Source organism: Microtus pennsylvanicus, chromosome 12 (genome assembly GCF_037038515.1).
Source record: "Microtus pennsylvanicus isolate mMicPen1 chromosome 12, mMicPen1.hap1, whole genome shotgun sequence".
Lineage (NCBI taxonomy): Eukaryota > Metazoa > Chordata > Mammalia > Rodentia > Cricetidae > Microtus > Microtus pennsylvanicus.
Genome location: NC_134590.1, coordinates 26,294,462 through 26,322,287, shown reverse-complemented (window position 1 = coordinate 26,322,287; position 27,826 = coordinate 26,294,462). Strand labels below are relative to the sequence as shown.

The 27,826-nt window shown below is 45.8% G+C and overlaps 1 protein-coding gene across 1 annotated transcript in view; it reads left to right on the top strand.

Annotated features, from left to right (window-relative positions):
* Positions 1-3,825: 3,825 nt before the first annotated feature.
* Positions 3,826-27,826, top strand: part of Tmem165 (transmembrane protein 165) — a 28,352-nt gene continuing 4,351 nt past the window's right edge. The window contains exons 1-4 of the mRNA XM_075942971.1: positions 3,826-4,257; positions 16,834-17,059; positions 26,313-26,488; positions 26,882-27,061. Of these exons, the coding sequence (XP_075799086.1) occupies positions 4,057-4,257; positions 16,834-17,059; positions 26,313-26,488; positions 26,882-27,061 (783 nt within the window). The 5' untranslated portion in view covers positions 3,826-4,056. The remainder of the gene's footprint in view (positions 4,258-16,833; positions 17,060-26,312; positions 26,489-26,881; positions 27,062-27,826) is intronic.

Below are 27,826 nucleotides of genomic sequence, written 5' to 3'. Positions count from 1 at the left end.
CCAGCTACACTTTTTCCCCCTTTATTCTTTTAGATGTGGTGGCCCGATGGGCTGGGCTAATATGGGCATCCAGATCCAAGAGCTTTATCATTCAATAGATGATGGCCTTGGGCCTGACCCAGGTCTGGTAGAGCAGCGGAGACCATCTTTCTCTCCGCAGGCTGAGGGGAAAACTCCCATGAGGAACAGCACAGTGGGAGGAGTTCAGTATGCCCAATTCTCCTGTCCCAATTTATTCTCCATCACCAGATATGCAGATTAGGAGGTGAGGAAATAGTTCTTCCTGTAAAACCCCGGGTGGAGAGAGGTCGTTCTCTTGGCAGGAAATGAAACATGTACTCTTGACCCGCTGACTGGTATGATGGCTGAATCCTCATAAACTCTGTCACTGGTTAGCAGTTGAGGGATAATTCCTTGTCATTTGTGAAGACATTAAAAGGGGGTTAGTACCCATCTTGTGAGATGACCCAGGACTGTCCTGCTTGACTTAGAATAAACATTTGATAAAGATGTGCTACCAGCAGAGTGCCAATAAGTGCCTATTCCCCTTCTTAGGTAAGGTGCGTGTGTGTGTGGGGGGGGGGGGGGGCGGGGCTATGCAGATAGGGTTAATCTCAGCAGATGGAAGCCTCGAAGGCCTGTTAACAGCTATGCTAATACCTTTGATCTTGAGTGTTGCCCAAAGGTCCATATGCCAAAGGCTTGGTCCCCAGCTGAGTGCTGTTGAGAAGCGCTAAGAACTTTAAGACCTGGAGCCTGCAGAGAGGTCTCTGGTGACCCCGAGCATGGTACGAGAAGGGTCTTTCTGTCATCTAGAGAACTCCTTAATTGATCTCTTCAGTGCCTTAACACTTTCATTGAAGAAGTCTTTCATTTCCTTGGTTAGGCTTGCTGTGGGTGTGTATGTGCGTGTGCAGTCAGTGGCATTGTTACCCTGATTTCTATTTTTGCATGTAATCGGTATATTTAAAGCCTAGTGATCTTTGTGCAGTTTGTATCCTGCCACTTTGTAGAATGTATTCATCGGCTCCTACAGGTTTTGATGGTGAAGGCTGTAAGATCTCATATATATATATATATATATATATATATATATATATATATATATAGAATCAAATAGAAACACCACCTCTCCAACACCCCCCCCCCATGTGCCCTGTCATTTGTATTCCTTTGGTTTCTTTCTCTTGCCTTATTGCCCTAAGACTTCAAGCACTCTATTGACTAGGGGTGGAGAGAGTGGACAATCTCGTCTTGTTCTGATTTTCATGGGAATGCCTTTTTTCTAATAGCGTGATGTTGGCTAGAGGTTTGTCATCTATATGTGGCTCCTGGGATGATCCCCAGGCCTCAGCGGATGGCTTCATATGTGCATCTAGGCAACACTAACTGGACCCAGTGGATTATTTTTAAGAAGCAAAAAAGAAAGAAAATGAAGTTCAGAGGTGTATGTGTTGGAGGGAACCTAGAGGGGGTGGAAGAGCAGAGGGAGAGATTGATAAGATACATTGTACAGGTTTCCAAAAACAAACAAGAATACTTTTAAAAAGAGGTAGAAGAGATTGAAGAGACCTGGCCTTCTGTCCCCTAGCCATGAGGTGAGCCACCTTCCTATACCACATGCCCCACCATCTTGTGTTGTTCCACTACAGGTCCCCAGACAACAGGATCAACTGATCATGGTCTGACATTTCCACAACCATGAGCAGACATACACCATTCCTCTTTATAAATTGTCTCTGGTGTTTGTTACACTAATGAGAAACAAACCCAATACAGAAATAAAGACTGTCTTCCAGGCTGAGAGGAGCGGCCCAGTGCTAGTCTCTGCTTAGCTCCCACTTGGTCCTGGGTGTCACGCCCAGCTCACACACTGCACACGCTGCTGCCCATGCAGCAGTATTCTTCGCTGTAAATGCCTGCTGGGGGTCAAGTAAACGGCTTCAGTTCTTCTTCAGGGAGGGATGCCAACAGTGTGGGGAAGTAGCTTAGTGGTAGAGCAATTTGCCTAGTAAGCACAAAGCCTGGATTCACTCAGCAGCACTTAAAAAAAAATAGCTTCTTTTATTTTTGGTTTTGTTTTGATTTTTTTGTTTGTTTTTCAGAGAGAGTCACTATTAAAGCCTAGGATAATAGTTCTGAGTCTTCCAGGGGTTAAAGCTATGTCTTGCCTCAATCTGGAGCAATGCATAGGCCAGGAGGTACAGCTGTGTGGAACACAAAGAGCTACTCGCTTTGGAATCTAACCCCTGGAGCTTACCTGGCAGTGCCCCAGTGAGGCTGGGGAGCTGGGCAACACCGAGGGGCTGGGAAAACCCCACACTCCTCAGACCCGCCACTGTAACAATGCGATACCAGCTCCCCTCTGGGAACAAAGTCCCGTGCCCCTTCCCTGACAGCCTTTGTTGAACATCCCCGCCTTACTCCAGAGCCACTGGAGCTTTGGAGCCCGCTGCTCAACACCCTGCAGTTTTAGCCCAGGGTCTTATTTGCTTTCTCTATGTGAGCTAACTAGTATTTAGCCAGAAGCTCTTCCTCTGAGGCAGTCATAGATTGGGGGCGGCTAACTCCAGAAAAATAAACCCAGCCCCTAGCAGGAAGAAAGAGCTTGCGGCACTTAGCCCTCTATGTACCGGGATGCTTCTTCCTTCCCACTTGACCCTTTTGAGCAAGGCAAATCTTTGTAGGAAAAGGAGGTGGCTGAAGGAGTCTGCATTTCTGATCTGTTACATTACTTTGTGAGGGCTCAGAACATTTGCACTCCCAGAATGGACCGGGAGGTACAACAGCTGCACCCCAAACTACATGTAGGAGGGCATCCTGGTTACCTTAGCACACCAGGCACATATACATATGCTAGGGCTTGAAGGGCCAAGTGCTGTATTCTGTAAGGAGCAGTAGAAGGCTAAGGACAGGTTACAGGAATGGCTTGTAGAACTAGGAGTCGGACTTAAAATAGGACCTGGCAGGAGGTGTGTGTTCAGCTTTTCTTTTCTTTTTCTTTTTCTTTCTTTCTTTTTTTTTTTTGGTTTTTCGAGACAGGGTTTCTCTGTGGTTTTGGAGCCTGTCCTGGAACTAGCTCTTGTAGACCAGGCTGGTCTCGAACTCACAGAGATCCGCCTGCTCAGCTTTTCTTTTTAAAACTGAAGTCGTATTCTAGAGCCTAACTAGCCATTCCTTCCCGTCTTGTAGTCTTGCCTACCCCAGAGCCTCCATCCTACAAAAGTCCTTAAACAACACCCAACTTTTCAAAAGCCGAGCCTTTTTAGGACATCTCAAAGAGTAAGGCATTCTGGGCCAGCGTAGTTAAAGACCGTTTTTGCCTGCTGCTATTCAACAAGGTCTTAAAGCTTGGACGTTTTCATCTTTTACTTCTGAATCCCACTTCAGAGCCTTCAAAAATGTGGACCCCCGAAAAATATTCTATGCAGGTGACACTGGGACTTAGTGAGGGTAAATGACAGGGCCACTTTAAGGTGTGGCAGTCCCTGCCAGGGAAGTGCCACGTAAGTAGCGGGGCTGGGTGTCACTTGACATTCAACAGAAGTGGAAGTAGCGGTGGCTTTGGCTCTAATTGCTTAATGCTCTTGAGGAAGTGCTGGCAGGAGCCTTGCAGCCTGGTCACTGCCTGGCCAAGATCCCAAGGGGTCGCTGGTGGGGCCCCGGAAAGATGCCGGGAGCGTCAATCATCCAAGGCCAGCTACCTGCCCGGCGCGCCGCGTCCAATGGGAGGGGCGCGCGAGCCGCACCTCAACCTGCCGGAAACGTCACGACGCCGAGGCTGACGTCGGGCCAATGGGAGGCCTTCCTGGCCAGGGGGCGGGGCCGGAGGAGTTGGGCCGCGGAGGCAGTTGGAGGAGTGTGTGGGTTCTCCTGCCCGGCAGCCGCGGAGCGCCCGCAGCTAGTCCGTCCCGGTCGCCGCGTCCCGCGTGGTGCAGGCTGCCCCGCTGAGCGGCGGCGGGAGCTGACGGACGCACCTCCCGGCACGCCAGGCTCGACGCTTCCCTTAGCCCGCACTTCCTCCTGCCGCAGCGCCGTGCCGGCTGGGCGGGCGGGATGGCGGCCCGAGGGAGCTGCCGGGCGCCGACGCGACGGCTGCTCGTGCTCCTGCTGCTTCCGCTGCTCTGGGCCCCGGTCGGGGTCCGCGCCGGCCCCGACGAAGACCTGAGCCACCGAAATCAGGAGCCGCCGGCGCCCGCCCAGCAGCTGCAGCCGCAGCCCGCGGCAGTGCAGGGCCTCGAGCCGGCCCGGGCCGAGGTGAGGGCCGCGGCTGGAGGGTACGGGGCGGGCGAGCCAGGAGCCGGCCGCTGGGTACCAGGCTCCGCCGCTGGCGGCGCCGCCCTCTTTCCGAGGCGACTGGGGGAGGGGATCCGGCCCCTGCTAGCTTCGCTGGGGGGGGGGGGGGGATGTTCGACTGTTTTTCCCAGGCGCGGCCTGGCCTCGCTTGACTGCTTGGGTGAAGGGAAAGGGAGAGCCCAGCCGGGGGTCCCCAGTGGTCCCCAAGATCCCCGGGATCGACGTGCTTGCTCCGGAGTCAGCGTTGTGCTGATCAGATGTGCCGTACTGGAAAGACTGGAAATACTCATCCGGAGTAGAAAGTTTTTAGCACAGAGCAGCTGGGAGACTTTAGCTTGTCAAAGGGTCATCATCACACATGATCTTCCACATTATGGAAGCAGTCCAGTCGGAGATGCTCACCCAAGCTCAGCTTGGTTCTTTGCCAAATATGGGTCTAGAGATCATGCATTGCTGGCCTCCCTTTTTAAAAACCGTGCTTTGGCTTGAGGGAAGTGGCCCTTGAACGCAGAGACCAGTGGCTGATGGTAGGGTGGGGGATTCTAAAAACTACATTTACGTTCACCACATAGATATAGATTAACCTTTTAATCTATGTTCGTAGAATTTCTCCTTTCTAAGACACTCTTCTCTGTCTTGGGCTCTCTTATTTCCAGTTTTGACTCATACATTCTGGAGTTTGTAGTCTGTCAGTAGGGTCCACTTTGGCATTCAGTTTCCTGCCCCAGTCTATGCCCCCTAATTCACTGAACTCAAAACTCTTAAGAGAATGGCTCTGTTCTGACCTCAGTCATATGACAGGTTGGATATTCACATTTCTTCATCACCCAGTTCCAGCCAACTTCTAGGTCTTTTAGGGACCCACCACACCCTCCCTCTTTTCTGAAACCGCCGCTTCCAGATCTGAGACCTGGCATGTGCTCTCTTGCCAGTCCCTCTTAAACAAAGGCCTTACAACAGAATTAGAGCTTGAAGCCTGCGGATCAGAACCCTACCCATCTTCAAGAGCCAACAGAAACCTCTGGAGCCTTTCCCAAGCTGCTCTTCGGAAGAGATCATTCTCTGAGTAATGGGTGTTTTCATTTCCCCACGGTTCATATTACACTGGCCTTTCCCGGATTTGTTTTCTATGCAGTTACCGGGAGGTGGGAATGTCTGCGATTCTGAGTTTGCCTTTACACAGCAAGTACTTTCTAAGAATCACCTGCCCAGAGTGTAGTAATCGGTTTTGAGAAATAAGGAAAGATTCTCCTTACTGGAAGTGCTCAGGAAGAAGTTAAATCAATAGCCACCTGTTAGGCGATTTCATTGGTGTGACGTTAAGATTTGGGGAGCTGATTTCAGCCATATGTGGCTGTTAAGCAGGTAGAGCAGGTGACATTTCCTGGTTGTGGATGGGGCGGCCTAGGTTTGGGTGGTTTAATGTCCATTATCCCAGCCAGAGTTAGAAGCCAGATCCTGCTTCTCATCTCCCGGGTACTCTTAGAAGAGTTAGAAGCCAGATCCTGCTTCTCATCTCCCGGGTACTCTTAGCAGAGTTTGAAGCCAGATCCTGCTTCTCATCTCCCGGGTGCTCTTAGCAGAGTTAGAAGCCAGATCCTGCTTCTCATCTCCCAGGTGCTCTTAGCAGTTCTTAGCCTTTTGTTTAATTCTAATGCATTTTAGTGGTTGCTGGATTGTATATTGCTGTAAGCCTTTGATCTTGATGACTTATACCCCCTTGCCTCCCTCCCTTTGAGGGGCTTTACTATTTTATCTATTTTTAATACTTGCAGTTCTGACTTGGTTTTTTAAAACTTGTATACATGTTGTCTGCCCTTGCAGCATGTTAATGTCTAGAGAGTGTTGTTATCTTATTCCTCTTGGTCTCTTTCCTAAGACCTTGTTTTTTTTTTATTTTTGTATTTTATTAGTTGTTGGCTAAGTAGTTTTCTAAGAGGAAGATCTAAGATTTTACATTTTAGTTCCTTTCGGGTTTTAAATACCTTTATGGAAGATGTGTAAAATGAACTCGAGCAGGAAAAACTATCTTAACAGTATACATCCAGGCTTTTACTTGCTAAGGGTTTACTAGGTGAAGTTAAGGAAACTCAGCTTCATCCTCTGCTGTGATTTTGTTCATTAATGGACTGGTTTTAACTTAGAAATTGAATTGCAGTAGATTATATAGATGTTAATGCTGGGACCCTTGTAAAGTTTAAAGTGCAAGCGCGTATGCGCACAGTCACACACATATGCCCGCATGCTCAGTGTGTGTGTGGGGTCAGGAGTGTTTGAAATCAAGAGTAATAAATTGCCTCTGATTGCAGTACAGATCAGATGGCCCATGTAGAAGTGGGAGTCACTGGCTCTCAGAAGCCAGGGGCTCTAGTTCTTTGGCATAGAGGCATTTGGTGGAGCGGGTTTTCCCTGTCCTGTCTTCTACCTGCACTGCCTCCTCCAACCGTAGATCAGCAGCATCGCTGCCATTCAGATGACTGCATTCATGGTCTGGCTGGTCTGTCCCTACTCTACACATCTTCTGAACCAGCTCCAAAACGCTGAGTCATGAACTTTCTTCTTTGTGTTCATCATTGAGCCTGCTGCCACATACTTGAGCATCAGAAGCCTACTTTAAAACAGCGCCCCCCACCCCCCCGGAGTGAAATAACCAAATGCAAGAGTGCAATTTATGAATGTATAACTTTCTAGGCATTTCATGGTCGCTGTGGTCATTAACAATTTTTAAGGCAGAAATGGTGGCAGGCACAGTTATAGTTAGTTTCTGCAGCCCTTTGAGGGTGCTGGAGATAATCTTACTGTGTTAAGGTCACAGTCTGTTGGCCTCACTTAAGTGGTCTTATGGATGTCTGACTTTACAGCTAATGGTTGGAGGGACAGTGCAGACACTCTGGGTTTTGTCTTAATATTTTCATAAGTATTGGTGTTCTTTTCCATTAGGAATTGATGATTTACACTTAGTAGCAAAACTGTCTCATTTTAATTATATTTTTGTATAACTTTTTGCTGTAGCTCAAATATTTCTTACAGTACTAGAATACATTGAAAATTTTCCTCTTTCATGTTTCTTAACTGTTTAATAAAAGTATCACTTGCTTCTGTGTGACATAAATGACCAAAGTACAGTTTAACAACCATATAAGCCAGGATTCATATCTGTTTAGTATCTGGGTTTCAGCTGACTTTGCAACTATATGCAGTAGTAGTTTTAAAAGGATGAGATATTTAAATTTAACCTTTGAGGCCACTGCCTCAAGTTGAGAGTGGACTGGGAAAATCTTGTCTTCATTGGCAGGTGTTTGGGTGGAAGAGACAGCACAAACAAGTGGCTGTATCTTACTGGGAGAAGTGAGCTGGCAGAACTTTCAGACGGGGCTCTGTGTTGAGTGTTGTTTGTCTTTAGAACCTGGTTAGGAAGAAGCCAGGTGGTGATGTACAGTTGTCCCAGCCCTCAGGAGGTCGAGGAGGATCAGAGGGGTTCTCTTTGATCATACAGTCATGAACAAATCACAGTTTTTGTGCTCCAGATAGTGACCTAAGTTTGCTCTTATTTTTTTCTATTTCTTTCCTGGGCAGAGTATAGACGATAAATATTCTGAAGTTGAAGAAACTGTTCTGGCTGTGTAGCGCTGTTGGTAGACCTACAAAAATCTTGTTACCCGTCCTGCCCAGGTTCATGTTTTCACACGACTTCTTGCTGTTCTGTTACATATTTGCTATGAGAAAACCTCCACAGAATCGTTTGTTTTCCCCATTTTCATTAAACGGCATTCTTCCTCCATATTGTCAGACGCCCAGATCAGCCTCTGCATGGCTGTGACTGACACTTTAGGCTGTGACGACTGTTTCCTATAGTGCCCTCTGCCTGAAATAGTGCTTTGGTACTCCATTTATTTGGTGTTATGTCAGCAAAAGAACTCTTTTAAGAAAAATCAGTAATACTAAGTGTGTAATATGCTTCAAATATATAAATACATAGTAGAATGGCAATCAATGTCCGTAAACAAGTTGCTAAATGTTAATAAAAAATAAATTTAAAATATATACTCTTAATAGGAGTCAAATGTAACATTAGTAAAAATAAAAGAATATTTAGATCATCTAATGAAATCATCCAGAAAGACTTAGACATTGCAATGAAAACTTGTAATAAAATGCCTTCATCTGGCCATGGTGTCACACACCTCTATAACCCCTGGGTGGAGTTTGGCTCTGTTGGTACATATTGCTCTGTTACAGATCCAGCTGCATAGCAAGATGCTGCTCCTACCCAATCTCTAATTGGGATCTTTTAGTGCTGGCTTTGTCTGCAGGGCCATTGTTTTAGGTTACGTAGCTTTTGGCTTTTTGTCATTTGCACACAGTGATATTTCCTAGAAAAACCTGTTCTGACTCTGTCAGTAGTGTTGAGGCTGAGCTAGTCCGAAGTGTTGTCCCAGATTCCATTATCTCACGTGGATTGAGATTATCTTATTTAATAACCTTTTATATATCTTTTTTTATTATACGCACACACAACATCTGAAGGGGTGGAATCAGTTTTTAGCTGCAAGCTTGTTTCCATGCAAGCATCTTCCTGGTTTCATCATGAATAAAAGGAGAATTTAGTAAGTCATGTTTGTGTTCATTAAATTCTACGGTTAGAATTGGTTAGAATACAGTTCTCTCTCTCTTTGTTGTCATTTTCTCGTGAGGATAATGTTATGGTGATGCATACCTATAATCTCAGCACTGGGGAAGCTACAATAAGAGGTTTCAAGTTGAGTGCAGCCTAGCCTATATAGAGAGGCTGGTTCTCCAGTAACCAGTTTCTTTTCTTCCTTCCTTCCTTCCTTTATTTTATTTTTATTTTTTTGATTATTCATCTAAGACAGCTAGAAAGATGGTTTATTGTACACGAGTTACACTTGGCCACAAGTGAGAACGGAACTAGTCCAGAACGCCATAGGTCCAGGGCAAAGGACGTCCAGAATGCCATAGGTCCAGGGCAAAGGACGTCCAGAACGCCATAGGTCCAGGGCAAAGGGCCAGTAGGAATGTTTTGGTTGTCATGAAGGCAATCAGGTCTCTAGGTGGTCTCTGTGAGCAGATGGCGAGGTTCCAGGGCCACTGAGACTCATACTGACCGTAGCACACAGTCCAACAACTAGTACCAGCGTCCCAGCCTTCAGCGTCCCTTACTTGGGCTCCTTCAGCTTTCCTGGGTGAACAAGCTAGTTTACTTGCGCCTCTGCCTCATCTGCCGTCTCTGGCTCTTCAGCCTGCACATTCGCTTCTTCCTCCACTTTGCTCTCATGGCGCAGGAGTTTCGAGGGAGATGGCCCCAAATGATCAGTTTCTTTTTATTTATTTGTTTATTTTAAAATATTTATTTATTATCTATACAATATTCTGTCTGTGTGTATGCCTGAAGGCCAGAAGAGGGCACCAGACCCCATTACAGATGGTTGTGAGCCACCATATGGTTGCCGGGAATTGAACTCAGGACCTTTGGAAGAGCAGGCAATGCTCTTAACCTCTGAGCTATCTCTCCAGCCCACGATCAGTTTCTTAAATGAGGCATTACATGCAGAGTTCTTTGAGTGTGTGTCATATGAGGGTGTGAGCATAGGTGTGCCGTGGTGTGTTTATGGAGGTGACGGGACCACTGGTGTTCATCCTGGAGTTCCGCCCTGTTTATGGAGGTGACGGGACCACTGGTGTTCATCCTGGAGTTCCGCCCTGTTTATGGAGGTGATGGGACCACTGGTGTTCATCCTGGAGTTCCGCCCTGTTTATGGAGGTGACGGGACCACTGGTGTTCGTCCTGGAGTTCTGCCCTGTTTACGGAGGTGACGGGACCACTGGTGTTCGTCCTGGAGTTCCGCCCTGTTTGAGACCGCCAGGGGCTCTTGTTTTATGCTGTGTTTGGCATGCTAGATGTTCTGCAAACTTGTGGGATTATCCTCTTTTTGCTTCCCATCTTGGAGGAACACTGAGGTTCTAGGCCTGTGCTGCAGCCCCTGGCTCTGAGTGGGTTCTGAGATCTAAACTCAAGTCCCCATAGTTTTTTGTGACGAGTATGAACCGATCCCTCTCCCCAGCTCTCAGCAAAGATTTTTGTTATGTTTAAGTGTAGGATGCTGGTCCTGTGTTTCAAGATGCAATTTGTGTTTCACATATTAAAATACTGGCATAGAGCCCCATGGCGGTGGCACACATCTTTAATTCCAGCACTTGGGAGGCAGAGTCTGGCGGATCTGTGAATTTGAGGCCAGCCTGGTCTACAGAACGAGTTCCCAGGACATGCTCCAAAGCTATACAGAGAAACCCTGTGTTGGAAAAAAAAACAAAAAACCCAAAACCCAAAACAAACCCAAACCTGGCCTAATGGTGTATCAGAAATACTATGAGGAAACCCCCAGTATTTGGTGTCCTGTGGTGGGATGTGTGGCAGAGGAATGAAGTGCCAGAATTGGAACTGCGCTGCCTTCCAGCTGTGCCCAGTCATCTCCGTGTTGGCTTCTGCGCTCTTTCTGCCCTTTTCATGTTGGCATCAAACTCATCCTTTCGCAGTGTTGTGAATTGAACTCAGGGTCTTGTGTCTGTTGGGAACTGCTCTACCATTCAGCCACATCCCAGCCCTGCCCACCTTCTGCGCTCCTCTGACCTCTAGTGCTTTCTTCCTTGATTCTCTTATTCTCCCCCTTTCCATTGTTCTTCAGCCCCACTTCCATAGCCAGCTCCTCCTATTCTGAGGAAGGAAGAAGAAATAATGAGGGACCTTTACTAGCACTGCCTGGCCCCATTGGTTTCTGTTCTGCTGTTTAAGAGACCACTTCTACTGGACAGTTGGCTGTCAGCTAATCTTTGATCATGGTTCCCGCCATGCCTATATATCCTTTTGAGACTTACATAAAGAATATAATATATAAGTAATATATAAAAAGTACTCAGAGCAGCTAGTGTACTCACCTGCTGAGCCTTCTTTCCAGCCTCCACCCCATCATTTTGAAGCCCACTTGTAACCTAGCAAATTAAGTCCAGAGATCTTTTCCTGCTCTCATTTGACATGGCGAGCTACTCTCTTAAAATTTTAAGTCTAACACCATCATGGCAATATGATTGTAGAAAAATGGGTTAAGTCTTTTGTGCCCAGGTTAAATTGTGATCACCGCTTTTATGATTTTTTTTGCTTATCAAATGAAATGATGTGAAAATAATCTGAGTTCTTCTTAGTAACTTAGGGACCTACTTAGTCCCTAGTAGTTGCTACACAGTAAACAGCAGCCTTTTTATTTCTGTTTGCTTTCTTTCCTTCTTCTACCCCTACCCCAAAGTAGGTTTTCTAAGCCCTCCCCATACCCCAAGTTCTGCTTTAAAGAGATGTTTCACAAGGATTTGACAGTTGTGAAGACTGACCTGACAAGTTAGTTCTCTGTAGATAGGTTATCCAGCTGCGAGCTCCCTGCCCTTTGGGTGAATAAGTGCAGAGTATGTCCTTTCTGGTGGGATCTGCACGAGGCCTGCCACAGCTCACAAGGAACTGATGCCCTGCTGGAGTAGCAGGTCAGGGGACAGTTCTTGGGAGGGGCTGGAGGCGGGACTCAGCTGTTGAGAGAAGGTACTGCCCTTGTGAGGACTCAGGTTTGGTTCTCAGCACCCGTGAAGGGTGCTTCAAAGCCGCTTGTGACTTCAGTTCCAAGGGATCCAGCTGCCTTGTCTAGATTCTGTGGGTGCCTGTCCTCACACGTGTGCATCTGCTCGCACACACACGGATACACACACAGTTAAAAATACATTTTTCAAAAAGGTCTTTGAAGTGATGCAAACCTGGGTCATGATGGCAGAAACAGAGGTACGGAAGGCTGTGTGGGGCGAGGGGTCGCTTTGCCTTCTCATACTCTGTGGCTCCACAGACTGGATTCCCACTGACCGGCTGGTTTTTCTGAGTGAAGTTCTGTTGGAACAGCCCTGCTGTTTCATTTCTTAAAGTATTTTACAGCTGCTCTGGAGTTATAGCAGCAGAGTTGAGTAATTCCCACAAAACTATCCAGCCCACAAAGCTGTGAAATACTTGGCTCTTTAAGGAAAAGTGGCTCAGCCATTCTGGTTCTGATTTCCGGCTCTGGAAATGCCCACTGTTTCTTGCGATCTGGGGTGCTTTTACCATCATGTACATAATTCCCTTTCTCCCTGTATGTGTTACCTTCATATGTAATACAGATTTCATCTGAAGTATCTTAATAGTTTTTTCAACATTAGTATTTATAGAACATTCTTGTTCATAATCTTGAATTTCTTAAATTACAACTATCTGTGTTTGTTTATGTGAATGTGTGTGGACCACATCACACTTGTGGAGGTCAAAGGACAACTTGTTGAAGAAGTTCTCCTTCTTGAGGGTCGTAGGGATGGAACTCAGGTTGGTAGGTTTGGAAGTCAGTGCCCTTACTGCTGATCCATCTTGCCAGCCAGTATATTTTATGTAGCGCTCATAGGTTCCTGTTGATTGGACACTTAGTTACTTTGTCTCTTTCATTTCATTAGTAATATGTTTCCACTACAAAAATGTCAGCTTCCCAGGGTTCCCGGCCTCACCTTTGTGGCTCTCACCCCTTCTGTGGTATATTGTCACTGTATGAATATGGCTAGATTTCAGGGGCCTGGAGTGCAAAGGGCTAGAGGCCTGATAAAGCTTGCTCAAGACATTTTCTTCGCTGGGTTTGAGGAGCCCGGACGAATGGGGCAAAATGAAGAGCACTGGGAAAGGAAGTCTGAGTGACGGAGACTGTGGTTAGCAGAAGCCCCGAAAGTGCTCAGGCTACACTGCCCATGACCGATCCATGAGGAAGATACTACTTGGATACTACTTTAAAAGTAGTATGAAAAAATGTTAGAATACTTCATGGCAATTTAAAAATATTGCTTATAAGTTAGTGGTGATTGGGTGCATTGAGTTAAATTGATCTCTCAAATAATTTTACCTGCTTTTACTTTGTATAATGTATAATGGGTAATTTAAACCAGAAAATATAAAAGTACATTATGAAGCTAATTTTTTAACTTGTGGTGTTTTGCACTTAGCACTGCTATTCTGAGTTCTTTGGGAGAAAGGTTTATATTGGGAACTGGTGTGGTTAGCTTAGGAGTATTAAATAGATACAGGTAGGGTTTACATTCTAGGCCTGAAACACTCTTGACAGTGATACTGATTTCTTTTAAGTTTATTTTAAAACTAAGAACAGAGCGTAAGATAAAAAAATGGAGGTGGGTCACAGCTACTGCAGAGAAACCCCCGCCACTGCCTCTTCCCTTCCCCTTCACTCTTTCTCTTCTCAGTTGCCCAAGACTCGGCCCATTCTGGCCAGCTGAATAGAAACACTACCTCTACCTCTTTTCAACTGAACCAGCAACATAAACAGAAGCATAGCACCAGTGGCTGAGTAGTGAAGGGACGTGGAGTAGTTGGTCCTGGGAAGGTTGGTGAGCTGGTCCTGTGGTGTGGTCCTGAGGGCTTGTTGTGTGCCAGGCGCCATCCTCCTGAGGACCTCCCTGAAACTACAGTTCTGAACCATGGCTGCCTTAGTGGGCAGATGACTGAGTCAGGTCATGTGGGTAATGCTTTGGGTGTGAACAGTCCGCTCTAGAGCTGTGGACCTAGACACTACTAACTCAGTGAAGGCCGGCCACACCAGCCAGTAGATGTTAATGCATCATTTTCTGATTCAATTAATAGTTCATGTTTTAAGAAATGGAGATTTTCACATAGGAGTCTATTGCATTTGCATAATTCTACCTCTCCCTCTACCCTCTCTGACTTAGTGCTGTTGTCTGCAGTTCTGAATACTAACCTGCCATGCACAGGCCAGTGCAGCTTGACCCTCAGCAAAGAGCCCTTTCCGTAGGACAGAGACCATTGCAGAGACTGAACTGGACAGAGAATAAGTGACTGGGTGGCCCCGCGCCAAATGGGACATCTGCAATACATGATTCTTAAAAATCCTGTTGTCTTCACAGCATCCTGATCCTTCAGTTTTGGCCATCCAGGACTGACTTAATAAACTTTTAGTCTTCTTTAGTCTTCTGTGTAGAAAAGTTTTGAGAATATGGAGGATTGTTTGTTTTACTTTGTTTCATTTTAATTTTTTATTATTTTTATGCATCTATGTATGTGTGTACCTACATACATCTGTGTGTGTGTGGACATGCACATATGCATAGAAGTCAGAAGGTAGCTTGGAGGAGTTGGTTCTCTCCTTCCACCCTGAGTCTTGGGCGTTAAGCTTAGGTAGTCAGGTTGGCCATAAGGACCTTTACTCACTAAGCCATATGCCGGACTCGCCCTTAAAAGTATTTTTTTTAATATTTATTTATTTACTTATTATGTATACAATATTCTGTTTGTGTGTATGCCTGCAGGCCAGAAGAGGGCACCAGACCTCATTACAGATGGTTGTGAGCTACCATGTGGTTGCTGGGAATTGAACTCAGGACCTTTGGAAGAACAGGCAATGCTCTTAACCACTGAGCCATCTCTCCAGCCCCCTTAAAAGTATTATGAGAGAGTGAATGTATGCCCCATTCGTGCCTGTGGAAGCCGGAAGAGGGTGTCTGATCCCTTGAGTTGATTTGAGATGCCTTGTGTAGACGTTGAGGACCAAACTTGAGTCCTCTCGCAGAGTATTGAGCCATCTCTCCAGCCAGCTCCCCCTTTAGTGTATTCTCTAGGCAAACTTGATTCTTTATTTCATAGGAGAACAGACTAAATAACCTGGCCAAGGACTTAAGTCTTAGAAAGCCATGAAAATATGAAGCGTTTATCTCTACTGTTATTTGATTTAAAATGCAAAATTTTCTCTTTTTTGAGCTTTAGAGCCAATGATCTTAAGTGCTGTATAGTACTCCTGAAATTTTTTTTGGACTTAAGATCCTGAAGTTTTGTGAAGTCTTTTCATATAAAAAAAATCTAGCTATGTGGTGGTTGGTGCTTGTAATTAACCCCAGGACTTAGGAGGATGATGACGCAGCAAGATGGTGACTTCCAGACTCTGTCTCATAAGGAGGGTAGTGTGGGGAAGAAGGGTGGGGTTCCAGCAGGAAAGTTATGTGTTTGGGACGTCCTAGTTGAAGTGCCTATGTCTCCTGGAAAGCTTCACGCTCACAGACTATTTATTGGGCCAGGTATAAGCTTATTTTAAAGGAGTGTAACTAGAACTAGGTGCTGAAGGAGAGAACCTGTACCGCGGTGCTTGCTGGCTGCGGGGACCACAGAGGGTTCCCTTGTTTTGGCTCAGAGGTCTCCCCTAGTCTGCGCCACTCTTACAGTCTAATGTTCCCTGTAGCAGCTGAAGTCAAGTTTATGTCATTCATTGAGGAATAGTGTACACAATAACAGTGGAAAATGTTACATATAGCATAGCTAGAGCCACATGAAAACTTTCCCAGTTACTGAAACCGAGACACACTGTCCTTCCTGGTATTCATCTGATTACCTTAGCGTCTCAGTAGCGAGCCAGGAACTAACCGTATTAGATTTCACATCTGTGGCTGCATAAAACCCATGCTCTGTAACCATCCTTTACAGGTTCTCTCTTCACCCTCCCTTCCTTTTTTCCTTTTTTATGATCTCTTAAAACAGAACAGGGGCTGGAAAGATGGCTCAGAGGTTAAGAGCATTGCCTGCTCTTCCAAAGGTCCTGAGTTCAATTTCCAGCAACCACGTGGTGGCTCACAACCATCTGTAATGAGGTCCGGTGCCCTCTTCTGGCCTTCAGGCATACACACAGACAGAATATTGTATACATAATAAATAAATAAATAAATAAATAAATAAATAAATAAATAAATATTAAAAGCAAGCAAACAAACTGAACAGGCAGAGTTTGCCTCTTCTTGCTTGCTAGGCCCTGGGTTTCGAATCTCTCCATTTCTGATGACCTTCAGACAGAGGTCAGTGCCTCCTTAAAGGGCAGGGCTTTGGAACTTTCTAGCCAACTTTGGGGAAGGCCAATGAAGTTTGTCATACTGTTAGGTTGTTATCCACCAAGACTGCTCTGTTTTTTTTTTTTTTTATCAGATAACCTTCCAGGATATTTTTAGAGTTCATCACAGGACCATCTACACATCCAGCTATATTAAACCTCGTCTTAGCTGCAGCCAGCTCTGACTGTAGCCTTTGAGAGCTTCCTGTATCCCGTGTAGGCCTTTACAGTGTTAGTGATAGGTCTTGTCAGCCTCATGTCAGAGAATGTTTGATAAACACCTGAGTCTTCACCTGAATTACTAGTGAGAACTTGAACGAGACAGCAGTGAATTGGCTCTAACACATACTTAGAAAATAAGGTAATTACGGTGTCAAGACATAATGTACTCTTCTAAATTGATCTGTATAGAGAGCTGAATTATGGGCTACTGCTATCACTAATGACATTCAGAATTTTAAAGCAATAAATTAGTGCAATGGCTATGACAAAAAATAATTCTTCTCATTTAAGAGAATGACAGTTAAATGACTTAAACATTTTCTTGTTTGTTTTTTCTTTCTTTAATTTTCAGAAAGGACTTACACCAGCCGCCCCAGTTCACGCCAACAGAGAAGATGCAGCTACCCAGACGAATCTGGGATTTATCCATGCATTTGTCGCTGCCATATCAGTCATCATAGTGTCTGAACTCGGCGACAAGACATTTTTCATAGCAGCCATCATGGCGATGCGTTATAACCGGCTGACTGTGCTGGCTGGTGCCATGCTTGCCTTGGCCTTGATGACATGCTTGTCGGGTAAGGGTGCTTTCCTAGGGAACATGATATGTGTCTTGAATCACCCAGTTACATTGAAATGTGCTTATCCCCAGACTTTAGTAAACAACAAATGAGCAAATGGTTTCAGGATATACATTATTAAAACCCAGATTTTACTTCTTAAATGGAAGTTTTAGCTATTCAGATACATACTCCTGTCATTTATTCACTGGTGGCTTTTGCCCTTAATTTTTATGTATTCATTCATTTATTTTACAGTTTTCTCTGTAACAGCTCTAACTGTCCTGGAGCTTGCTCTGTAGCTCAGGTTGGCCTTGAGTTCAGAGAGATCCGCCTGTCTCTGCCTCTCACGTGCTGCGATTAAAGGTGTGCCACCGCAGCCTGGCAATCTTTATTTATTTTTTAAATTGACTTATTCTGTGTGTATGAGTGTTTTGTCTGCATGTGTTTTGCACCATGAGTGTGTCTGGTCCCTGCAGACTTGAGAAAGAGGGTATCCGATGGTAGTGAGCCATCGTGTGGGTGTGAGGAGCCGAACCTGGGTCTGCAAGAGCAACAAGCACTGTTAACCACTCTAGCCTTAATTCTTAATTTTTTAATTGTATTCGAGTTCAGGTTTTTTTTTTCCTTCTGTCCAGATAAGTTCATTTATACTTGTAGTTTTAAAAGTGGGGTTCAAGAGGCCACAGAAAACTGTGTGCTTACTTCCTGAGGCACACTGGGTGGTAGCACTGAGAAGCAGTCTTCATTTGTTTTTATTAATCTTTTTCTTACCCCGCTTATGGGAAATGAAGCATTCTTTAACCTTCTTGCTTATGTTACGGTTCAGTTTACTGCTTTATAGGCTCTAAGATGTTAGACCACAAGAAAGTCAATTTATCACTCAGCCGAGCTGTATTTAGTTGCTATGTGAGAGCTACCTCAGGCCACCACAGTGTGTTAGACGATGGTATTTCCCTTTGAGCCACAGCTTGGTTTGAGACTGACTTCCATGGCATACCCTAGTGAATTAAGTTAACTGACCCCTGGATTTTAGCTTCCTCTCTGTGAAGTACAGAAAATAGTTTCTACCCACCTAGTGGTTTCTGTTCTATAGTGATAAGATAGTTTATCTGGAGGGCTTTGCCATTTGCCTCTTACTATTATGGAACTAATTTCTTAAAATGTAGAGCAAGGGCCGTCCTTGTGGATTCCTGGGAATTTCTCTAGAGCCAGGTTTCTTGCTAGCCCCATAATGGCTCCCTCAATCAAAATATTTCTTTCCTTGCTCTCATCTCTGCCCTTCCTCCATCTCGACTATCCCATTCCCTCAAGTTCTCCTTCTCCTTCCACTTCACCTTTTCTCCCTTTCTCTTCCCCTTCTGCCCTCCCTTCTCCCACCCCTGTGCTTCCAATTTTGTCAGGTGATCTTGTCTATTTCCTCTTTCCAGGTGGATTGATGCGTGTTTTTCTTAGGGTTCACCTTGTACTTAGCTTCTCTAGGGTCATGGACTATAGGCTCAGTATTCTTTGCTTTACAGCTAGTATCCACTTACGAGTGAGTACATACCATGTTCCTCTTTCTGGGTCTGGGTTACTTCATTCAGGAAGATTTTTTCTAGTTCCATATATTTTTCTGCAAGTTTCAGTATTTCATTGTTTTTTACTGCTGAGTAGTAGTATTCCATTGTGTAAATGTACCATATTTTCGTTATCCATTCTTCAGTTGAGGGGCATCTAGGTTGTTTCTAGGTTCTGCTATTACAAGTAATACTGCTATGAACATAGTTGAACAAATATCCTTACAGTATGATTGAGCATCCTTTGGGTATATGCCCAAGAGTGGTATTGCTGGGTCCTGAGATAGGTTGATTTCTCAATCTTCTGAGAAACCGCCATACTTATTTCCAGAGTGGTTGTACAAGTTTGCATTCCCACCAGCAATGGAGGCGTGTTCCTCTTACTCCACATCCTCTCCAGCATAAGCTATTATTGGTATTTTTGATCTTAGCCATTCTGACAGATGTAAGATAGTATCTCAGAGTCATTTTATTTGCATTTTCATTATGGCAAAGGATATTGAATATTTTTAAGTGTCTTCCAGCCATTTGAGATTCTTCTGTTAAGAATTCTCTGTTTAGTTCTATATCCCGTTTTTTATATTGGATTATTTGGAATTTGATGTCTAATTTCTTAAGTTCTTTATATATTTTGGAGATCAGTCCTTTATCTGATGTGGGGTTGGTGAAGATCTTTTCCAATTCAGTAGGCTGCCTTTTTGTCTTACTGACTGTGTCCTTTGCTTTACAGAAACTTCTCAGTTTCCTGAGGTCCTATTTATTTATTGTTGCTCTCAGAGTCTGTGCTACTGGTGTTATATTTAGGGCGTGGTCTCCTGTGCGCATGCATTGAGCTAAGACCCTAAGCAGTAGAGAAGAGGGTGCCTGAACTGGCCTTGCCCTGTAGTCATATTGATGAATATCTTAAATGTCACCATAGAACTTTCATCCAGCAACAGATGGAAATAGAGGCAGAGACCCGCAGCGGAGTCCAGTTGAAGAGTGAGAGAAGTGAGAATATGAGCAAGGAGGTCAAGACCATAATGGTGACACCCACTGAAACAGTCTACCTGAGCTAACGGGAGCTCACCAACTCCAGCTGGACAGGGAAGGAACTAGCATAGGATCAAACTAGACCCTCTTAATGTGGTTGACAGTTGCATGGCTGGGGCAGACTGAGGGGCCACTGACAGTGGCACCAGGATTTATCCTTACTGCTTGTACTGGCTTTTTGGGAACCCATTCTCTTTGGATGAATAAATTGTTCAGCCTGGATATAATGGGGAGGGTCTTGGACCTGCCCCAAAGCAATGTGCCTTAGTCTCTCTGAGGAGTGGATGGGAACTGGGGTGGGACATAAGGTGGAGGGAATGGGTGGAGGGGAAGAAAAGGGAACTGGGATTGGTACATAAAATGAAAAAGGATAGTTTGTTTTCTTTTTTAAAAAAATAATACTTTAAGAAAAAATGTAGAGCAAGGTTTATTTCTGATTCTCTGATGCCTTGATTCTTAATTAAAACTTGTGTTTTTATAAACATAGTATTTTAGATATTTAGAATAATTTGAATTCTGTTTACAATTTGAAAATTAGTATAGGTATTAGTATTTTATAGCAGCAATAGGTTTTTTTCTTCAGAAGTAACGTATCACAGAAGAGGGGGTTGGGGGCTAAAGGATGTAAGAGCCTGAGGTCAGGGAAGACTAGAGTGGACATGACGGATCACTGCACTCTGGACATGACGGAGCATTGCACACTGGACATGACAGAGCACTGTACACTGGACATGACGGAGCACTGCACACTGGACATGACGGAGCACTGTACACTGGACATGACGGAGCACTGTACACATGGACATGACGGAGCACTGTACACTGGACATGACGGAGCACTGTACACTGGACATGACGGAGCACTGTACACTGGACATGACGGAGCACTGCACTCTGGACATGACGGAGCACTGTACACTGGACATGACGGAGCACTGTACACATGGACATGACGGAGCACTGCACACATGGACATGACGGAGCACTGTACACTGGACATGACGGAGCACTGTACACTGGACATGACGGAGTCTGTACACATGGACATGACGGAGCACTGTACACATGGACATGACGGAGCACTGTACACTGGACATGACGGAGCACTGCACACTGGACATGACGGAGCACTACACACTGGACATGACGGAGCACTGTACACATGGACATGACGGATCACTGAACACTGGACATGACGGAGCACTGTACACTGGACATGACGGAGCACTGTACACATGGACATGACGGAGCACTGTACACATGGACATGACGGAGCACTGTACACATGGACATGACGGAGCACTGCACACTGGACATGACGGAGCACTGTACACACTGGACATGACGGAGCACTGTACACTGGACATGACGGAGCACTGTACACATGGACATGACGGAGCACTGTACACTGGACATGACGGAGCACTGTACACTGGACATGACGGATCACTGTACACATGGACATGACGGAGCACTGCACACTGGACATGACGGAGCACTGCACGCATGGACCTGACGGAGCACTGTACACTGGACATGACGGATCACTGTACACATGGACATGACGGAGCACTGCACACTGGACATGACGGAGCACTGCACACATGGACATGACGGAGCACTACACACTGGACATGACGGAGCACTACACATGGACATGACGGAGCACTACACATGGACATGACGGAGCACTACACACTGGACATGACGGAGCACTACACACTGGACATGACGGAGCACTACACATGGACATGACGGAGCACTACACATGGACATGACGGAGCACTACACACTGGACATGACGGAGCACTACACACTGGACATGACGGAGCACTACACATGGACATGACAGAGCACTGCACACATAGACATGACGGAGCACTGCACACTGGACATGACGGATCACTGTACACTGGACATGACGCAGCACTGTACACATGGACATGACGGAGCACTGTACACATGGACATGACGGAGCACTGCACACATGGACATGACGGAGCACTACACACTGGACATGACGGAGCACTGCACACTGGACATGACGGAGCACTGCACACTAGACTTGATGGAGCACTGCACACTGGACATGACGGAGCACTGCACACTAGACTTGATGGAGCACTGCACACTGGACGGAGCACTATACACATGGACTCATAGCAGCTGTCACTCTTGGCACAAGACAGGCCTGTCTGCACTGTAGCTTGAGTAAACCGGGAAGGAGTTCAGGAGCCCCACCCTAGACTCTGAAACTATGGACAGCTGATGGCTTCTTAGGGAGGCAGAGGCAGTTTTCTTTTTGATTGTGGCCATGGTAGGTCAACCATTCTCCAGTGGAGGGCTTCATACCCAGGAGTATATGATCTTGGTTAGTTCTTTAACTTAAAAAAACAAAAAAGAGAAAGAAAGAGGACACGAAGTCGGGGGTATAGAGAGGGTGGAAGTGGACCTGGGAGGAGTTAGTGGTGAATATGATCTCATATATTCTATATGAAGTAATATTAATTGTAGGAAGTAGAGTTGAACTTGGTGGCCACACTTGGGATGTTCTGAGTGCCGTCAGTTGTATATTGACAATGCTAGCAGCGTCATTTCTGTGTCTTTATGCACCGTTCTATGCTGCAGAATGCAGTTCCATCCATTCTCCAGCTCTTATGTGTGCTTAATCCTTTCCCTCTGCTGGGTATCTTCCCTAAGCCTCTCCTACCTCCTGCTGCCTATGGGGGCTGCCCGGTGGCTCTGCTCTCTCTATCGGGTCCTCCCGTCTGTGGGGCTGCCCGGTGGCTCCGCTGTCTCTATCGGGTCCTCCCGTCTGTGCGGCTGCCCGGTGGCTCTGCTCTCTATGGGGACCTAAGCATCTTTTTTTGTACTTCATCTGATGTTACCTAAAATAGATTAATTTTTCCAAACTTAAATTTCAGGAGTTGCAAAGCTGTTATTTCTGGTATATTGTATACAGCAAAGCAATTACGGTATTGTAAAATGTGCGCAGTGCAGTCCTGGAGAGATGGCTCAGTGGGTGAGAGCACTGCTGTGTAAGCAGGAGGACCTGAGTTTAATCCCTAACATAAAACGCCAGGTACGTCTGCCTGCCTGTGCCTGTAACCCAAGCTTTGTGGAGTAGAGACAGTAAAACTGTTGAGCCTCAGGGCCAGTGAGAGAGCCCCCATGTCTTCCTGTGGCCTCTCTGTGCACATACCTTCATACTCATATACACACACACACACACCCCAAAAATATTAACCATATAAAAAATTAAAGTAATAAAACCTGAGGCTGGAGAGAAAGTCGAGCAGCTGAGAGCTCTGGCCGCCCTTGCAGAGACTCAGGCTTGGCTCCCAGCACCCAGAGCCTCCTCACTGCCACCCTGACTACAGTTCCAGGGCGTCGTCAGTACCCTCTGCTGACCACCTCAGGTGCCAGCCGTGCATGCAGGCCAAACACTCATCAAACAAATACATAGATAAATAACCAAAGAGATCTACCCAGTGGCATCTTAAATGCTATTTGTTTCCTGTGTGCTGTGGAGGAGACATGTAAAGAGTTGGAAGTCTGTGGGAAGTGTCTTCCTGTGTCACTTCCTCATCGGACTCTCCTCTCATAACTGAAAGCCTTCATCTTCAGACCTCTGGTGTGCTAACACAGTTGTTCTGAAACCGCTGTTAACTTGACTACAGGGCAGGAGCTAAAGCACCCCGTAGTGCTGTGTATGTGCTTCTCGGTATAGGCCTTGGACGGATGTGGGTCTCTAGGCCCGCACTGGATTTGAGAATGTTGTATCTGGGGAGAAAAGAAGAATTAAGTTTGGAAGATTTCAAAGGGTCTTGTACATTTTATTTCAGCACTTAATGTTTTTTATGGAAGTAGTTTTATTTTCCTATTCTGTCTTGTATGCGTGTGCTTGTTGAGTGTGGATATCTGCACAGTACATGTATGGAGGTAAGGGAACAGTCTAGAGTGATTTTGGTCCTCGCCTTCTGCCTTGAGACAGGTCTCATGTTCACAGCTGTGTATACGAGTTTAGCTGGCCCATGAGCTCCTGGAGCCTTTCCTGCTTCTGACTCCCATTTCCCGTTGCCCCATGTGAGCACGGAGATGACAGATGTATGCTGCTGTGTCTGGCTCTATGTGGGTTCTGGGGATTTGAACTCAGGTCCTCATGCTTGCACAGTAAATGCTTTACCCATTTTAAGTAATTTTATATGTAAAGCTGCACAGATGAGAGGGTGCAGTGAACACTGGTGTAGTGCTCTTGCTCAGGTGCACTGACTGTTAGCATCTTACCCTGTTGCTTTAGCATTTGTGGCCAATCTGTGTAAATAACCTGGGCATGTTTATATACTTTCTGTATCTTTAGGCAAATAGAATGTACTTAGACACACTCACATAGTACTTTTTTTTTTTAACTTTTATTGAATTTTTTTTGTGGACTTCACATCATGCATTCCGATCCCACTTATCTCCCTGTCCTGTTGCATCCACTCTCTGCCCTTGCAATCTCCCCGCAAAATAAAACCAAATTTGAAAGGAAAAAAAAGAAGGCCCGCAGAGTCCTGCAGTTTACCCTTTAGTTCACTCATCTTTACTCGCAAGTGTTCATTGCTGTGAGTCATTGGTCTGGCTCCGCTACACTGCTGGGCTCTCACTGGGGCTCTACACTGCTGGGCTCTCACTGGGGCTCCGCTACACTGCTGGGCTCTCACTGGGCTCCTCTACACTGCTGGGTTCTCACTGGGCTCCTCTACACTGCTGGGTTCTCACTGGGCTCCTCTACACTGCTGGGCTCTCACTGGGGCTCCGCTACACTGCTGGGCTCTCACTGGGCTCCTCTACACTGCTGGGTTCTCACTGGGCTCCTCTACACTGCTGGGTTCTCACTGGGGCTCCGCTACACTGCTGGGCTCTCACTGGGGCTCCGCTACACTGCTGGGCTCTCACTGGGGCTCCGCTACACTGCTGGGCTCTCACTGGGGCTCCGCTACACTGCTGGGCTCTCACTGGGGCTCCTCTTGGACATTCTGTTGTCCTGTGTCATGGAGACCCTGCTGTTTTGGGTCTGTAGGTTCGTCCCCTCCATATGTTCCAATGGTTCACAGATGAGGTGGATGTTGGGGTGAGCCAACACATAGCCCTGGTTCTGGATCTGGGTTGAGAGCTGGGTTGGTCAGCCTGGCCAGTCTGCCAGCTTTCCCTCATGGTCACTGTCCGTACGATCTGGACTGTCGTGGCTAGCTCACCAGTGCAGCGTGCAGCAAGGAGCAGGGCCAGTGCTGCCCTCAGATTCAGGTCCTCTTCACATTACTGTTTTGCATAGGCAAGGTGCAGGCCCCTCTCTCCCAATTGCTGTTGGGGACACAGGGTGTGTGGTGGGGGAAGCCCACACCCTGTGGTTTTTCCTCTTTCATGGGGGATGTTTGCACATGGTTAAACTCAAGTTCATCTTCTTAGCCAGAAGCCCATGAGTGTCCCTGTGTCCTCAGAAGAGTATCTCATGGAAGCACACGGCATCCATTTTTTTCCTCAGTGACATTGTAGTTTGACTTGTCCAGTTCAGGATTTTTTTTCTTAGTATTCTCTTGGAGCTAATATCCAGCCTGTGGGGACACACTGTAACAATTTATAACTTGTTCTTTACCGACGTTTCCCCAGAGATGTATAATTCTCGCATGTTTTCCCTTAATGCTTTCAGAATGGTAGCTTAACTCTGGCTTCTGTTCTCCACGAGTGAGCTCGGCCTTGCGCTCCTTCCTCCCACTCTTATGCTCATGCACCTTCTCCAGGTGTTCATTGACCACATTGTCCAGGCTGGCCTGTGGGAGCCTATCTAGCTGCTGTCTTTGTCCTGGGGCAGCTTCTTGCCCTTCCTTACCTTGTAGGAATACCAGGTGCATCTTGTGCTTGGGTCAGCCTCTTCTCGGACATTCACCAAGAATGCTTTGTTACCAAAACGTCTGTTTCTTTGCCCTTTCAGTAGGCAAAGGATAGAAAATATGTCATATTGGTACTTCTACACATACCTATAAGGAATTTTTAGTATTTCATAAGATATGCTAAATTTACATAGTTAAAAAGAAACAGTGTGAATTGTACTATAAGAGAATTGTCATGCCGGGTGATGGTGGCGCACGCCTTTAATCCCAGCACTTGGGAGGCAGAGGCAGGCGGATCTCTGTGAGTTCGAGACCAGCCTGGGCTACAAGAGCTAGCTCCAGGACAGGCTCCAAAGCTACAGAGAAATCCTGTCTCGAAAAACAAAACAAAACAAAAAAAAAGAATTGTCATGATTCTTGATCTTTTAAAGATCTGTGACAAAGAGGCACCTATTTATAGAGTGGTATGTGGCTTCCAGTTTATAAAATCTTGAACTTCTTAAAGGACATCAGTCCACCTGGCTCAAGTACTGTGCCCAGCACAAATGTAAGTGGGAAGCCAGCCTCTAGTTGAGCATGACTGGAGAGGAGGTCAGCATCTTAAAGGTCCCTGTGGCAGATGTGGGCGTCATGGAAAGCCAGTGAGCTTTGACATTCTCAAAACTCAGTTCTGGAAAGAAAGAAGCGGAAGTATTACATAGCGGATGTGTCTAATGTGAACCAGCTCTCCTTCAACAAAGTACGTTACAATTTCTTTGAGTTTACCTGCTGTGGAAGACACCTAACACTGTTGGCATCTCCTTACAGTTTTGTTCGGCTATGCCACAACAGTCATCCCCAGGGTGTACACCTACTATGTTTCAACTGCACTCTTTGCCATTTTTGGCATTAGAATGCTTCGGGAAGGTTTGAAGATGAGCCCAGATGAGGGTCAGGAGGAGCTGGAAGAAGTTCAGGCAGAGTTAAAGAAGAAGGATGAAGAAGTAAGTTGTCACTGGTACATGCCAAAGGCACTCGGACACAGCCCTGCTTTATGTGTGGGTGAACTTGATTAGTTTCCACTCCTAGAACTTGGCTTTGATGTGCTTTTGGGTTACTGTGAATGTGGCAGGGAGGAAAATGCTTTAGGCTGATGGCCAGTGTCTGGGTTCTGGGAACTGTTAGTTCTACGTGTTTCTTATGCATCTGCATACTGTTTGGTTTTGTTGGAGTGGGAAAGCTGATACTATGTGAGGTTGGTGGCTAAGGGGAGTCAGGATGCAGAGTATATTTTCTTTAGTGAATGTCCGTGCAATTAAATGCATTGAAAGGGTTGAGTGACTTTATGTTATTTGGATATAATTACTAGGGTTAATGGTAATTTTTATTTGTTTCAGTTCCAACGAACCAAACTCTTAAATGGACCAGATGTTGAAACTGGTACAAGCACAACAATACCTCAGAAGAAGTGGTTGCATTTTATTTCACCCATTTTTGTTCAAGCTCTCACTTTAACATTCTTGGCAGAATGGGGAGATCGCTCTCAACTCACTACCATTGTTCTGGCAGCTAGAGAGGTGAGTAGTGTTTGATTGCTTCTGTATCAAGACCACAGTTCACATTGTTCAACACTAGTAGGCAAGCAGGCCACAGGCTGACTACCCATGCTGAAAGTTGGACACATCTGTTCATTTTATGACCTGGAATTAGCCTTCCAAACTTTCTCCATGTCTGTACTTCTTGAACTCAAATTTAATTGTTCTTTTCTTTTTATCTTGCTGGGTCCGTCCCCTGTGTTTTGCCAAAATAAAGCTGTGGCAGTTGTCTTTGTTGCCTGGCTCTCCCTTCGTGTCTTCTCTATATGCTCATTGGGAATATAAATTAGTATATCACTTGCTTGTAATCCCAGCACTGGGGAGTCTGGCAAAGATGATCTTGAATTCAGGTCAGCCTGGGCTACATACTGAGACTGTCTTAAAACAACAAAATTTTTAATAGCAAAAATTGATGTAACAGAGGGAACTCGCTTACTTGTTCATACATTTTTGAGCAGCTCTTTGATTAATCATTTTTCAACATCACTTTAATGACTCAGAAGTTTTCTGAAGCACATTTGCCTGTGAGTTTACACTGACCCAAGGAGGGTTACTTCTGAAATTGAGAGGAAGGAACACATAGGATCTAGGACATCAGAATGCTCGCAGTGCTCATCTTGGGACGCTGCAGACTGTCTGCAGAGCATTTCTGTCCCCTCAGCTCTAGAAGCCGATGACTGCAGTGCAGTTAGAAGACACCTTCCAACCCTTTCACTCGCGAGGTGGGGTGACTCGAGTCAGGACCAG